The sequence below is a fragment of the Bombus vosnesenskii genome, unplaced genomic scaffold (genome assembly GCF_011952255.1).
Source record: "Bombus vosnesenskii isolate JDL3184/JDL3185 unplaced genomic scaffold, Bvos_JDL3184-5_v1.1 scf7180000013319, whole genome shotgun sequence".
NCBI lineage: Eukaryota > Metazoa > Arthropoda > Insecta > Hymenoptera > Apidae > Bombus > Bombus vosnesenskii.
The window spans coordinates 1,125,490-1,141,993 of NW_022882964.1; the positions used below are offsets into that span (position 1 = coordinate 1,125,490).

The 16,504-nt window shown below is 34.2% G+C and overlaps 2 protein-coding genes across 4 annotated transcripts; both read left to right on the forward strand.

Moving 5' to 3' along the window:
* Positions 1-44: 44 nt before the first annotated feature.
* Positions 45-11,154, forward strand: LOC117235663 (lysosomal alpha-mannosidase). Of its 3 annotated transcripts, none has more exons than XM_033497911.1 (17): positions 45-199; positions 2,743-2,845; positions 2,961-3,042; positions 3,148-3,333; positions 3,528-3,733; positions 3,839-3,975; positions 5,010-5,143; positions 6,271-6,484; positions 6,965-7,161; positions 7,376-7,572; positions 8,425-8,621; positions 9,128-9,341; positions 9,413-9,530; positions 9,652-9,928; positions 10,131-10,376; positions 10,478-10,627; positions 10,784-11,154. In XM_033497911.1, exons 1-17 carry the CDS (start codon positions 92-94, stop codon positions 11,012-11,014), a joined length of 2,997 nt encoding a protein of 998 aa, XP_033353802.1. In that variant the 5' UTR covers positions 45-91; the 3' UTR covers positions 11,015-11,154. The 3 variants fall into 3 exon arrangements, with proteins under 3 accessions (XP_033353802.1, XP_033353801.1, XP_033353803.1); XM_033497910.1 differs by lacking the exon at positions 5,010-5,143 and adding an exon at positions 5,275-5,408; XM_033497912.1 differs by lacking the exons at positions 45-199; positions 2,961-3,042; positions 5,010-5,143 and adding an exon at positions 5,275-5,408.
* A 989-nt stretch (positions 11,155-12,143) lies between these two features.
* On the forward strand, positions 12,144-16,501 carry LOC117235664. The gene is made up of 6 exons (XM_033497913.1): positions 12,144-12,302; positions 12,657-13,161; positions 14,244-15,032; positions 15,348-15,785; positions 15,853-15,915; positions 15,995-16,501. The coding sequence occupies exons 2-6, from the start codon at positions 12,657-12,659 to the stop codon at positions 16,426-16,428; spliced, it is 2,229 nt and encodes a 742-aa protein (XP_033353804.1). The 5' UTR covers positions 12,144-12,302; the 3' UTR covers positions 16,429-16,501.
* The last annotated feature ends 3 nt before the right edge of the window (positions 16,502-16,504 follow it).

Genomic DNA, 16,504 nt, shown 5'->3' on the forward strand with positions numbered 1-16,504 from the left:
TAACGGCAGCGTAGAGAAACGATATAAATAGAAGAAGAGTGGACGATTATTTCATTAGTTGTGACTGCAAGCATCCAGCGACGTGTCGATTATGTCGTGGTCCGAATTCTTGCTACCACTGATCTCGCTTTTGTTATTGTCCGTCCACGGCGATGCAGCTAGGATTCCAAGAACAGTTACTGAAACCTGCGGTTACGAGGTACACACGAAACGAATTCTTTATTTCAAGTTCTCTTCGAGCCGATAGAACAATGGTCTATTCGGTTTCTCAGTCTTCCTTTTCGAACGTTGAGAGAAATTTTATCTTACACTATCTCGAACATATATTAAAAGCACCGGTTGAATCTAGAAAAACGTACAAATACTTCATACTCGTATGCGTGCACTCGTTACACGTTCTTTCTGAAATATTACGATTAACTATGCGTATAACATCATGTCTACTGTATATTACCACATAGAGAATAGCAATTAACCGGAGAAAGCGGATCCGTTCGAGTTTCAGGAACGTACATATCCGCGATAAAATAATTCTGCACGTGTCATACAAGAATATTTAAGAATCCTGTTAGATTATGTTACATGCAAGTTATTATCGTATTTGAAGAAATGATTATAAATTTTCCTATGAGAAGGTAACGTCTATGAAATATTACAGTTTTTAATTTAAAGCGATTGTTACGTTTCGAGAAACGGATCGCAACGAATTGTCACGTTACTATCTCGATTCTGTGTTTACACTCAGCTTGAAAAATAGCTATTATTCCTAGTGTAAGAATAAATAACAAACTGCCCCTCGAGCAGTTTGACAGGTACAGTGTGTTCCTTCGCATAAGAATCGAACGGCGTGAAGTTTTAATAAAAGAATCTTCTTAGAAACGAATAGCAGGAATGGAATAGCGTTGTTGTGTGCTTTTGGTATCGTTTATTTATGTTCTAAGTAACGCAACGCGTTTCATGACGAAGGTAATAGGATGAAAAAATCAACTATTTTAGAAACGGTCAATTTTGGGATAAACGCACCTTCGTACTTTTGAATATACTCGGAATTCGCTATTGCATCAAGATCAAGCGTAAAAAGTTGGATATTTCATTAAAAAAAACAAAATTGATCCCTACCTCTTCTACGAATCCACTTGTCAAGAAACCATTATTACCAGATGTATAGAATTCGTGGGACACACCGTATATCAACGTCGAATAAAAGTCACTTTATTCTGACTATTATGTTCATTAATTTATATATAATAATTTGTAAGCTTGGCATCTTTTAACTTGAATGAATTTTGTTCGGTATCCCATTTTGTATAGTAACCCATTCGAATTACAGGTAAAGTTAGGTATATGTGTAATGTAAGGTACACAAGCATCGTACACTCCGTTTTGTGTTGCAATTACGTACACTTATCGGAACGCAAAAGTTGAAAATGTGAAACAATTTAGAATCGTAAAAATCGGGACAGGGATTGATATTATTGATAAAAAGAAACATATTGCAAAGAAGTCCTAAATCCATAGATATTATGATAATGTAGAGGTTATTTATATGTATGGCAGGATATTGTATTAATATTTGGCTGAAAACTGAAACTCTGTAGACGAATGCTATATCTTTTAATATGTTATATGCTCTGTTCAGTAATTTAATTATGTAAAAACAAAATATCAGATTATTGTTAGTTTTAGTTTTACGAATGGAAGAAGAGAATTTTCTGAATATTTTTATGCAATCTATTGTACTAAAATTCGATCGGTTTTGATTGATTGGTCAAAAATGATTTTGCAACATGTTGTATCTAAATTGAATATTTCCACTGATCGATGATAGTAGTCTTATCGAAGTTTAATGTTCCAATTGAAATCACTGAAATAAAATATTCTTTATCTAATACGATATACGCAAGTAGTTTATTATCGAATTATGCAAACACTTTGGAAGCTAGTTATTAAACATATTGCCAGAAAAAATATACATAGGACGTTCGATAAGTTTCTTTTTTCTGTTGACAGAAATGTTCTATGAACTGAAGTTAATCATAGATCGATCAACAGTAAACTGCGATATCAAAAGTCACGCTTATTTAAATAATACCGTGTAACTTTCCCTATCTAGTGCTATTATGTATATAGTGACACCCAAACAAATTCAGTCATTTTTATCTTTTTATCTGATAAATTTCTCCGATTAAATAAAAAATTTCTCCGATAAAAAATCCGATAACCTGCTTAGAAAGTCGTTCTTATATGTGATAACACGTCGTTCATGTTGTGGATCGGTTCGTTCTTCGACTTTATCTCTATTGGATCAAATTGTTTGATCCAATTTTGTATAATATTTTCTTTGGAATAAATCCTATTATATGACATAATTTAAAATAATGATACAAAAATATAATATAAGATAAGAATAATCCAACATGTTGTAACGCATCAATTAGAAAATTATAAACATTGTAAAATTTGAGCTGTTTTTTGAAAAATTTGCTGATAAAACACAGAGAATAACGTGGAACTAACACGTTATATTTAATCTTTAATTCCTTGTATTTTATTAAAGATTTTCATTAAGGATTTAATACTTCAGAACGTATTTTATCGTGACATATCTCTAGATGGAAAGTTGAGGCAGTAGCAAACTTTCTATAGTTGCATAAGATTATTATTATTATTATTATTATTGAGATATTGTTTAGAGAATAAGATGCAACGGTGTAACATAATTCAGATTCTTGTTCGTTACAGGCGTGTCCTGTGACAGATCCAAAGAAATTAAATATTCATCTGGTTGCTCATACTCATGACGACGTTGGTTGGTTAAAAACAGTCGACCAGTATTACTTTGGAAGTAAGTACTTTGAAAAAGATCAGCGCACCATCGCGTTACGATTAATTACAGTTATAGGGTATTTATTAAACGAGCCATCGAATGTTATCTTTTTGTTTATTTTTCTTAAACAAAGGTAACTCAAGAACTCAGAAAGCAGGAGTACAGTATATTCTAGACAGCGTCATTCAAGCGTTGCTGGCTAATCCTGAAAGAAAGTAATTACCACAGTTTTACTACGTTAATTTGTTAAACGATAATTAATTAGCGCATAAATTATTCGTCGATTATCGATAAAATCTCGTATGTACTTATTTTATCAGGTTTATTTATGTGGAGACTTCTTTCTTGTGGAAATGGTGGTTGCGTCAAAACGACGAGGTGAAAGAAGATGTGCGAAGTTTAATCAATCAAGGCAGATTAGAGATTATCGGTGGTGGATGGAGCATGAACGACGAGGCAGTCACTCACTATCACTCTCTTGTCGATCAATATACTTGGGGTTTCAGGTAATTTGACTTAGGGTTCCAGCGCTAATTTTTATTCCTCTTCTCATAGTTTATACGCAGAAACGAAACGATTAAAAAAGTTCCACGAAATTAGCGACAAGGCCAAGTGCCTTTCCAGCAAGTGCACCCTTTTTTACGTTATTCGGTTCGTTTGCCATCGTTTTTAAGTTCTCCAATTTTTCTAACCTGTCTAGACGTCTTGACGATACCTTTGGAAGATGTGCCACGCCACGTATAGGATGGCAGATAGATCCTTTCGGCCATTCCAGAGAACAAGCATCTTTATTCGCCCAATTAGGATTCGATGGGATGTTCTTCGGTCGTCTCGATTATCAAGACAAGAACAAACGACTCAAGGACAAGACGATGGAATTCATTTGGAAAGGAAGTCCAAATCTAGGTAATGACTGGAACATCAATTTCAAATTTAGGAAACGTACTTTTGGCAATAACACGTGTGATAGTCACTCGAAGACATAAATTCAACGCGTACGCTTTGTTACAGGAGCTCGTGCAAACTTGTTCACGGTTGCCTTGTACAACACGTATTCTCCACCACCTGGTTTTTGTTACGATATTTTGTGCAACGACGAACCAATAAACGATGATCCTGATAGTCCGGATTACAACGTCAAAGAGAGGGTACGTGTCATTTGTAGCGGTGTTTTCCAATCTTTCCCGAGTCGCGACTTCCTCTTTTAGCCATTTAAATAATCTGTAACCTCATCCACTCGGATTAGCGCAGAAAAAAGCATTTTTAATAGGTTAAAGAATGCGTTAAAAATATATTTAACAAGTTGACCAACCATATTGTAATTGGCAAGTACAGAAAATCTTCAAACCGAGAAACCTCTTTGGAAGTCGCGACCCGAAGATTGATGATCCAGGATTTATAATTCATTTTCGAATCATTCTTTGTAAACTAACGCTTAAAGTCGAGTTCAAAGTAAAAATTAATCCGTTTATGCGTTTCGTTAAGTTTGTTATTCTCACGCTTCCTATTAATATCGTGGTGTTCGGTGTGCAAGGAATTGGGTTAGGTTGGGGTTAGATTTTTTTCTATTCTATAGCTTCCATTCTATAGCTTTTATAGTTTCTAAGAAAATTACATTCGTTGCTATAAAATAAGGCAGCTTGCTTGCGAAAGCCTCTATTATTTATTTATTAACTATCGATAAGCCTACGATACACGTATTTGTCTGATTATAGGCCATATCAAATAATCTCCTTCGCGTTACACAGAAATATGTGCGAATGAAAGAGGATTTCTGCTTATAAAACACGTATTTGAGATTGCTATCGTACCAAGTAGCTTAAAAATACCATATAGGAAGTTGTACAAATTTTTATAACGTTTATAACGTTAGTATATACATGTGCACTGTAAAAGTCGCTTTAAAAGAAGATTATTTTTCCCCATTTAAAAGAACAATTTACAAGAAATGATTCGAAAATCCAGAAAACACGTACGTACATCGACCTTGTACTTCCTTCCTTCCTACTAACTCTGTCAAAATAAACTTTAGATTTTTAATTAATTTAATTGCTTGTTCCGTCAATGTCCTTAATAGCGTGTTATCGTTCGATCTGAGCTCGATCGTTACGTCTCGATCATATTTCGAACGAACAGCTTTGACTCGTTTTTTTAACTGATATCAGTGTCTCTTGTAAAACAGATCGATATATTTTTGCAATACGTGGCTCGCCAAGCTGATGTATATCGTACAAATAACGTCGTATTAACAATGGGCGGAGATTTCACTTATCAGCAAGCGGAGATGTACTTCGCTAATATGGACAAACTAATAAGGTAGCTTCAAACTATTATTTTCGTTTCACGTACACAAAGAGTATAGAAGGAAAAGGATAGGAAAGGTCTTATAATCCTGATCATTTTTAATGTATTATGTTGGAAAGTAAAGTACATTGCGATATTAACAGGTTGAACAATTAGTGCGTTACGCGTATCGCCAAGCAACTTCCTACAACACTAATAACGTTATCTTTACGATGGGCGAAGATTTTAATTATCAACACGCCGAAATGTGGTTCACTAATTTGGATAGGTTGATCAGGTAAAATATAATCGATAACGTTCGACGCTTGCTTTGAAAATATTCTGTTGTAATATATTTATATACAGGGTGTCGAAATAGGTCGGAAGAAAATATACACTACGTATTAACGAGGTGAAACAGGTAAAAGAAGATAATATAAACTTATGTCGGAGAATACTACGTCGAAGAATTATAAGAGTTGAAAGTTGTTTTTAAGACTCGTACAGAATCGCAGACAGACACAAATTTATTTACTGTTACGTATTTCTACGATAGTTGGAATATTCGAAAGAATTTGACGATCGTTAATTCGACGACTGCCTGTATCCCTGCAGAAGGAAGAAATTTCCAGCATTTGTTATAATTGCGTAGTAAAACAACTGATACAAATTTTTCAACATAAGTTTATGCGAACTTTTTTTACGTACATATTTCATGTATATACTTATGTTATGTACATCGTTTCGAATGATCGATTAGAAAAATTTGATGAAATAATTTAGAATTAATGAAATACATTTTTTTAACAAAAATTTAACGAAATCAATTTGTTGAAATTAAACGTGTAACGAAAACGCAATTTGAACATTGTGTGGTATATTAGCATCTTTCTCATTTATGTACCTCAAAAAATTAAACTTTGAAATCGCGCAATATTTATGGAACATCCTGATACATGTAATAGAAATTACGATTTACGATACGTTTAGACAAGATGTTTTATTGATCTTATTATTTTTCTTTACAAATGTGGATAAAATTATCGAGACCAGAATTAAGTAAATATTTGTAGCGACAGTTACGACAACCAAATAATTTTGATACTTTCGATATTTGCAATAGCGATATTCCACTACTTTTGCCGTTTTGTATTTCGTAGATACGTAAAGGAAGAAAAAGGATCCGAAGTGAATATATTTTATTCGACGCCATCGTGTTATTTGAAAGCAGTAAACGATGCAAAACTTCAGTGGTCGACGAAAAGCGATGACTTCTTCCCTTACGCGAGTGATCCGCATTCGTATTGGACCGGCTACTTCTCCTCCAGACCGGCGATCAAATTCTTCGAAAGAATGGGAAACAATCTGTTGCAGGTAAAAATTGCATTCGTCTCGAAGAATTTGCAGTAACCTCGCATCGATGTTGTTCCACACATTCGAGACTATCAAATCTTATTATACGAGTATGTAGAACGATCTTGCGAAGCCACCACATTTTCAAGATCTCGACGACTCTGATTGTAGAACCCACTGGTTCGTTACTTTCGATCAATTTTCGTTTTCACGTGTCTTATCCTACTAATTTTTTCTCTTTTTGTACGATTTCCGCGATAGAACAGCGTTGAATAGAGGACGAACCCACATTAACTTTCTACCAAATATTCATGCAAAACCTAAGGTTCGTGAATTTTATTTACGTTCGCTGTGAGCCTAAATTCGTGGTAGAAGTAAACTCGAGCATATTCTATGACTCGTAGCAAAACGAAAAATCGAGAATAACGAAGTTGCGTTTGGAGGCTTGGTTCAGAAAGAAATAGAATCTGAAAGCCTGTGAAAATTATATTTCCATTCCAGATATCCAAACAGTTATCTGTATTGACAAGGTTGGAGGGTTACGAAAAGCAATTGGAACATTTTAGAGAAGCTATGGGTATAATGCAACATCATGATGCCGTTACTGGAACCGAAAAACAACTAGTTGCCTACGATTATGCTCGTATATTGTACGATGGTATGCAACAAGGAACGAACATTGCTGCTGACGCCATAAGGTAATGCGTCTCTTTTAACGATTTCCACGTTTTTCAATGTTTTTTGGATTAGTATCTTACGTGAGTACGATATCCATCGTTTCTCGGATTAAGCGTTTTCTTGATAATGCTGGTCGATAATCACACATCTGTATGTATAGCCTGGAATGAATTCATTCGGAGAAATGTATAATTAAATCGAATAATTAAATATCTTTTTTCTATCATTCCACAGAAAATGGAGATCAACCGGAGATTCGAATTTTGCGCCAGAACAAATGCACACGTGCATGCAATTGAATATTAGTACGTGCTTGTACACAGAAGACAAAGACTTCGTCCTAGCAATTTACAATCCCTTGAGCCAGAAAGTGGTATCACCGATCCGCGTACCCGTTCAGAATGGCAAATACAACGTTATCGATCTTGCAGGTACGCATTTTACAATATCAGGTTCGCCGGTAAGTTCTGTCCATTTTCTGATCCACAGAGTTCACAAACATAAAACCATTATTACGTAATAACGATAAAGAATTATCTAAAACTTTCTCATAAATCCTTTTTTATTAGGAGCTTTTTCATTGTGTTGTTTTGGCTATCTCAAGAGCAGAGATTAGGAATCGAAATTGAAAAATTGTTAATTGCTAATTCGTTACTACTGATTAATTGATTATTATCAATTTAATATTGCCGGTCGATTGACTACAACATATTCCAAATGATCACTATCGATCGATCGACACCTGTCTAAGAATTGTAAACACTACGATATTATCATCTTCAAACAGTTTTTTTGAATATGAAATTTTCCAAATCTTCTGATGATTATCTTCGTTCTTTGATAATCGCGCAGCAGTCAAATTATTGGCTGCGTGTCATTAATTTCACATGCAGCGTCTCAAGGAAGTGCTAAGTTATATAATTGCTGCTGGGTATCGATGTTACGTATAAAAAATTTGTTCACGAGAAGAGCTACAAATTAACTTTCATACTACATCTGTAGTATACTATTTTATTTGCTTGCAACGATATTATCGCACGCTATTATTATTATATCGTTATTTTAGTACAGTCACACATTTAGTTTCTCGTAAACCAGTAATATTTCGGTTACAGAAGATTAAAAGATTCGATATAAACGTATTCGTTAATTTTTGATAAATAAGGAACGCTAAAATTGGATTACCTGCAGTTAACAAACGTTAAACGTAATATTTATGATTTTAAATTGTTGCAATGAAAATTTGAAATTAAATATTATATAATATTTCATTTTCTTTCAAGATGGATACGAACTTACTTCGCAAATAGTTCCTATCCCTAATTCTGTACGTGAAATACCGGGAAGGAAAAGCACTTCAACGCACGAGCTCGTATTCCTTGCATCGTTACCACCTTTGGGCTATAAGACCTACACGGTCAAAAGAAGTTCAGAAAATATAAGTCCACAAGTGGTCACAGCAAACTCTATTGGTAACGAGGTATTAATTTATGAGAATTTACGAGATTGATATTTAACTCATTTGCAACGAACGACGTATTAGTGCGTCAAAGACTCGAAATTCATCTTCACATTTTTCAATCGTTTCATTATTACCGGTATTCTGGTACGATGGAAGACGAAAGAATTTATAGAGTTGGTTTATTACAGAAATAAAATAAAAAATATTTTCTATATTGTCAAATATATTCAAATATATGTAATTGTACAGATTGTACAGATTTCGTTCGAAGCCTATATTACCCGCGCTCGGTAAATTGCAGATAGTTATCTGTCGAAAAGGGAAGTCCCTGTAACGCTAATTATAACTCATTCACTAAGTAATAGCACTATATGAATGTTCTTGCCTCTCGATCTATATCGAAGTTGCATTAACAATTTTCAAGGGAATTTCATTCGTTGATTAATCAAGACAGCACGTTGCATTTGAAACCATTTGATTCATCCTAATAGAAATAATTATAAGATGGTAATACTTTTTTTTAGTTTTATAACGTATCCGTCGATGAGTACGGTCAGGTTGTTGTAAAGTGGAAAAAACAAAAAGATATGGAACTGACTCAATCGTTTCATTATTACGATGCAATGGAGGGAAATAACGAGGAATTTAGAAATAGATCTTCGGGTGCATACATATTCAGACCAAAGAACGCATCCGCTAAAAATTTCGTGAACTCTGCTTCTTACGAAGTACACACAGGTAATGATTTGACAACAGATGCGTTGGAAGACTGAAATTTGATTGACAAATCAGATTCGTTTTCGTTATAGGTCCATTAGTGGAAGAAATTCATCAGTGTGTCACTGATTGGATATGTCAGGTAATCCGAGTTTATAGTGGAATGGAATACGTTGAATTTGACTGGCTCGTTGGACCAATACCTGTTAAGTAAGTAAATCGTAAATGTGCGAAGAGATACTTAAAAATAAGCTTAGCTTAAGCTTTTAAATTAGCTAGCATAAGCTTTTTAATTTCAAAAATAGGTAATAACAATGGAATACGATTTTAGGGATAGGGTCGGCAAAGAGGTAGTAACGAGATATTACAGTAACTTAAATTCTTCTGGAGAATTTTATACCGACAGTAATGGTCGCGAAATGTTGAAACGGAAGAGAAATTACCGACCAACGTGGAATCTGGAACTAGAAGAGCCAGTATCTGGCAACTATTATCCCGTTACCTCGAAAATTTCCTTGAAGGACGATGAGAAGCTTCTCAAACTTAGCTTACTAACAGATCGAGCAGAAGGTGGAACTAGTATGAGGGATGGAGAAATTGAAATGATGGTAATATTAATTACTTCATATTTTAAAATAAGAAGATGCTAATAAATTATTGTCCGTAGAATGTTATAGCGATATTCTATGCAAATACAAAATTCAAGCGTCGTATTGATACGTAGTACGTTGAAAACGTAGACGTTACATACATATAAACTAATATCTAAACTAATAAACATTTATGCATTTGCATGTGGATATGTCATAGATTCATAGAAGACTTTTAAAAGACGACGCATTCGGTGTAGGGGAAGCTCTCAATGAATTTGCATTTGGTGAAGGTTTGGTAGTCAGAGGTTCTCATTACATCGTCGGAGGTAGCATACAAGATGTAGACGAACTTGCAGTGAAAGAGAAAACTCTGGCGCGTCAATTATTGCTTCGTCCATGGACCTTTATTCAATCTATCGAAAAAAATTCTTCAGCACCCACACCACATGTACCTAACTCCCAAGTAAGTATCATTCTATATCAGTATGCGACGAATGCAGAGTTAAAAATTATATAGGATACATCAAAAGTCATTAACAATATTAAAATATCTTTTGTTTCTAGGGTACAGGTCTTGCTAAATCATTACCACAAAATGTTCAGATCTTAACTTTGGAACCATGGAAAGACGGCTCTGTTTTACTGAGGTTGGAACACATTTTCGAATTAGGCGAAACTGCCAGGCTATCGAAGCCTGTGGAAGTTAATATTCAGGTATTTACAAATTTTCACCGGTCCTTTACGCTTACTTTTTATACACCCTGTGCGTATTATTCGATCGGACACGATATAGTGTCATTTATATATTAGTATACTCATATTGCCAGTCTGGTCAATTTATTCATATCCATTATCGGTCTGTTACAACAGGATCTATTTACAACTTTCACGATTGTATCCATCAAGGAGACTACATTAGGTGGCAATCAATGGATCGATGATATGAATCGTTTAAAATGGGAATCCGAAACAAACGATGTTCTCCAAACGGAAGAACACATTTCTCATCCTGTTGAAATTAAAGAAGGTGTGATAAATGTTCTTTTAGAACCATTTGAGATACGAACATTTATCGTTGAAATAGCACCACGATATCTATAAGTTGAAAATTAACAATTTATTGCCATTAAGCATTAAGAACATTTAAATTCGTTAAATGTAACGTATAATGCAATGGTGATCACGTGATTATAATTGTATTGGGAAAAAAATATAACAAATACAAATTTTTCATCTTTCAATTTATGTATATCTATCTCGAACATGTTCCTGCCTCTTAAGACTAGAATTATTTTTATAATTAAACTTATTATATGACTTGTTCTAGACACGAACGAGTTATTTTTACCAAGATCAAAGACCTATCCCATCCATATATGATGTTAATAGAGATTTAATTCTTTTATTTCAAGCAAATAGAATACATTATGCGACAAACCAGCAATAAGATCATTTGCACGATAATTTGTTGGTATCCCTCGCTATTTACGGGTTTTCGTTCCATTAGGAATCAGAATAGAAGCGTTGACTGAGACATGCGGTTACCTATCTTTTCGCTTGAGAGTGTAAATAAAATTGAAATTACGTCATAAAGATAATGCATAGGGTTATTTTCATTTTCTAAGCCCTAAACGAATATCCTCGCTAGATTACTAAGCTATAGTTTCATCAGAAGCATTTGAGTGATATTCCTTGCTAGTACATCCTAGTTATACTTGTTCTATAATCAGTACTCCGATGCGTAATATTGCGTCTAGCATCCGGCTAATTGTCATAAACTATCATTTAGAAATTTAAGCTTTGGATAAAGAAATGTTTTCATTCATTTCCTTACATAAAAAATATGTTGTTATTTCTGTATTCAGAGGTAGGATCACAATAGCTATTATTTTATTCTTTGGATAAATCTATCACATCGTTCTGAGCAAAAAAACCTTTATTGTACTTTCTTACGTGGACTACGGATAGACACAAAAAAACATCTTAAACCTATCGATTAAATATATCGATTGTATCTAGATCTATGTTCTAGTTACTATTTATTGTAACTAGCGCATCTGCATATGGATGGCGAGCGCGAACTCACGTTGTCATTTTCAAGAAAATGACATCCTTTTTCCTTCAAATTAGGTTTTCTATTATCACTGTGTATGTATCTTATACATATTGTATACTATCTCAGGTTGAATATCATTGTTTTTTTGACATATCACAGAATCTGTATAACCTTTTAATATGCAAAATTCCAATAACAACATTTTCAAATAACTTATTTAACCCTCGGATAGTTTTTATTGGAACTCTGAGATGACATCTCGGACTAATAAGTGTATTTGTTCGTTGACAACAAATTACATTGGAGATAATAGTAATTTAATTTCTTATCAGAGTAAGTACTGCACATTTGTAATACTTTCAGAAATATCAAGTATTACATTTCTTCGTAAATTTAATTTCACATAATTTTCATAATTCATTTCTTAACTAAGTGTCTAAATTGTCAATAAAATTAACGTAAAATATTCTATTCTGACTATTTTCGACTTGATCGTACTTTTGAGAAGAATATGAGAGAGTCACTGTTAATGTGCATAAAAGATTTGTCTTTTTTGTTAACGCGATAGAAAAATCGAGCCATAGAAATTCCCAACATTCGCAAGATTAAGTACGTAAAGACTTCTACTTTTTTCTTGAAATTTTATCAACTAAATGATCGATATCTTTTCGTATTCTCCTATATTAGATGACTTCGGAAGATGATGCTTGGGCTCAAACTCTTATCACGGTAACCCCAGAAGACGATGCGACGTTAAGGGAAATTTTGGATACAGCGACCGTGTCGTCAACACCGGACAAACACCTAGTTCTTGATGCTGATAATATTGTATATAGACGATCGTTTACTCACAAACAATTTGTAGATTCTAAAAAAACGAAAGACGAAGAGCCGGGAGAACCAGAAGAATCAGAAGAAGTAGAACAACCAGAAGAATCAGAAGAAGTAGAACAACCAGAAGAATCAGAAGAAGTAGAACAACCGGAAGAATCAGAAGAAGTAGAACAACCAGAAGAACCAGAAGAACCAAAGGTCCAAATTGAACAGAGGTCGAAAGAGGATGCAGAAAGCCAAACGTATCTACAAGGAATACCAGTTGTGCACATTTCTATCGAATATCGGGACGAAGCCTCGCAAACGATATACATGAGCACGCCATGTCCGCCTTTAAAATACTTTAAGGATATTATGAGTACGTCTCACTGCTCTCTATTATTATTCGTTTGACACCTTTTTGATACCTTGAATACCGTAAAAACAAAAAATTTCAATATTTAATTTAAAAAGACGAAGACGATCTTTATTTTAATTTTACAGAAAAATTTGTATCTTTGAGTAATTTCTTCTCGCTATTTGAAAAATTACGTCATTATTATCGTGATTAATCTTATCAGATACCGCAAGGTGTTCGAAGCAAATGAAATTAATTATCTAAACGAGTTAGATCATATTTACAAGATACGATTACTGAATTCTTCTCTACGCGCGTTCATCAACAGCAAGAAGGTATTAGCCCCATAACCTACAATTACGGGATGATCGGGACAAACGTAAATATTACGGGCATAGCCCGTAGTAGATGATCGGACCAAACGTAAATATTAACGTAAAACGTAAATATTATGGTATTATTATAACTCGTAGTAGATGATCGGGCTAAATATAGTATATAATATAATATATAATAGCTTGTTTACGTTTTCGGTCCAAAATTCTTGAACGTAAATCGTAGGTTAAGGGGTTAAGGTGCTGTTTAATTTTAATGCAAAACCTAGGTATAGGCTCTTGGTTACAACTACATAATTTCTCTTATATATTCGGATAAAAAAATAAATTAGAATCGTGTCATTGTTCCATTGAAGCTTAACGATGTACAGGATGTTTAAATTTAATCGACCCACGCAACTATTTGCTAAACTATACATTATTCGAGAAAGTGTTTCAAATAAAACTTACTTTGTTTCAAGGGGCGCATCTTGTGCTCCTCCCCACAACGCTCCACCTAGGCAAATCCGGTAGCCGTCATAAGACATCTCTCTTGAAATAAAACAAGTTTCATTCGATACACTTTTTCGAATGACGTATGGTCTAGCAGATATTTGTGTGAGTCGAGTAAAGTAGGACACCCTGTATATTTAATCTACTATTCGCGCAAAGTAATTGGAATAATTATGATACTATTCACCACGCGGGGAAATATCTTCATGTACGCATTAAACAAAGAGATGAACATTTTCCCAAATCTAACTGTTAAGAGACATTTTGTGTATGTAGCGTCAATGAAGGAAGGTCCCATGCCTGAATTAAAGAGAAGCAATGTGGCAGCAACTATTCTTAGCTTCCATCCCGAAACACCGCATGATGTTGTGATGGAACAACTGTCCATGGACGTCACAGATGAAGAACGCGAAGTGTTCGAGTCCAAAGTTAGCGCCGAAGAGGAAACAGAAGTGGAAATTACTGAGATTTTGAATTTTCTACTAGCGCGTGCATTTTGGATAGACGATCCGACGAGTCAAGCACAAGCCGAGACGTCTGATAAAGCGACGCAAACTTATATCAAATATAACAATCGAACGAAAATCTTCGTTGTAGATAGTCAAGTACAGACAGGTTTGAGTTGCGAACCGAAACAATCTAATACGATGCTTTTAACGGATTATTGGGAAACGAAGAAAATGATTTCAAGTTACTTAGACGATTGTATTTCCAAAGGAATCGACGTTAGGATCGTAATAGACGATATAATAGATGAAATTGTCGACAAGTGTGCCGGAAGGATTAGATATCCCATGAAAGAACAAATTATACAAACCATAGCTACGTACAAGTTAGATGATGAGAAAGAGGAAGACGTGTTGAGAAAATTGAAACTCGATATGGTAGTGGACCCCCTAGAAGCATCAATTATCGTCATACCTTTGATGGATAATTTGTTGGAAATGACTTGCAACGTTGTATCTGAAAATGCCATTCATGCCGTTCAAATCATTTTGAAGGGAATTCTTCAGCGAACAATGATTATTATCGTAAAACTTATGGAACTGCAGAAGCAAGCGCAACGTTAGTATTTTTGAGAGCGTAATTAAGAAAATATATAGTCCTATTTTCCTAAGTCTTAATACCAACGTAGATAGACCCCCTAATATTTCTACTCATAGAACATACTGGTGAAGTTTGATCGTTAAAATTTGAAACACCCTCTATAAGGTCGTAAAAAGATATCTTATATTGAAATAAGATAGACACGCTATTATTTGAACATCGACAGGTTTAAATTTAAGATATAAGAATACGCAAAATATTAAAAGCATTTATTTAACTCGATCGTGTACCTCATTGTATCGTGATTAATAACATTTCGACAATGCGTTTCAGGTAAGTCGATAGATCAAATATTGGCTACAAGAAAGAAGAGAATTCTTGAGTCGATGACAAAGAAAGAAACGGAAACAATTTCTACGCAAACAAGTATAGCTGCAATTTCGGAAGTCAAGAAAATAAAAAAATCGAAGGAAGTTCTATGTTCTGTCTGTAGAAGACAATCGATGTGCCAGTGGTGCTTGAATGATCAAGAAGTAGAAAGTGTTCGAAAAGAGGAAATTAAGATACTTCGTACACAGGATATATTGCTAGCGTATAAACCCTGTTATATCGTGACTAAAATGACTGAAAAAGATGAAAATCTGCAACCACCTTGCCCTTCAGAAACGAAGCTGAAACCTCCCCTACAACTTCCCCCGATAGGTTCATGCGGAGAATCTCGTCGTACAATCTGTGTATTCTTACAAGGTGACAAAGAGATTGGACCTCAAGGTAAATATTACAATATTTCGTACAAAATTATACGTTTATTTGCATTTATATATTTATTATCGTTTAGAATCTGTTAACGAATGGTCTTATGTAACGGACGCTACAACGATGAAAGCATGTTCGATAAAAGGTAAAGCTATCATAATTTTATTTTGCTTATTTTAATCTGCCTTCTTAAGACTGACTATATATTACGTTATACTTTGCAGAATCTGTGAGTAACTCAAGTCAGACAATTGTAACTTTGCTAGATCAACAAATTTGCCCGCCTTCTTCCAGCAACCATAGTACATTAACTTCCCAAGCAGCAAATGCCTTACAAATATTAAAAAATACATTTTGTACCCAAGAAAACTATATTACTTCCTCGCAACAGACTTTGAAAAATTATTCGTTTACGAAGAATGAAGACGCGTGTACTAAATCAACTTGCAATGCATGTTTAAGTATAAATAACATAAGTAATAAAATGGTCGGACAAAAAATCTCTTGCACGCAACAAACCTGTAAAACTTTCTCAAAGTTACATCTGCCCAATACAAATACTTACATCAACCACACCCCTTCACGCATTCCTAACAAATCACATGGAGACGGTTTAAAAATTATTCCTATATATCTCTCTCAAGACACTCGTACCTGATAATTGCAACAATTAATTAATAATAATTACTGCATATTTCCATGATAACAATTAAATGTATATACATACATTACAA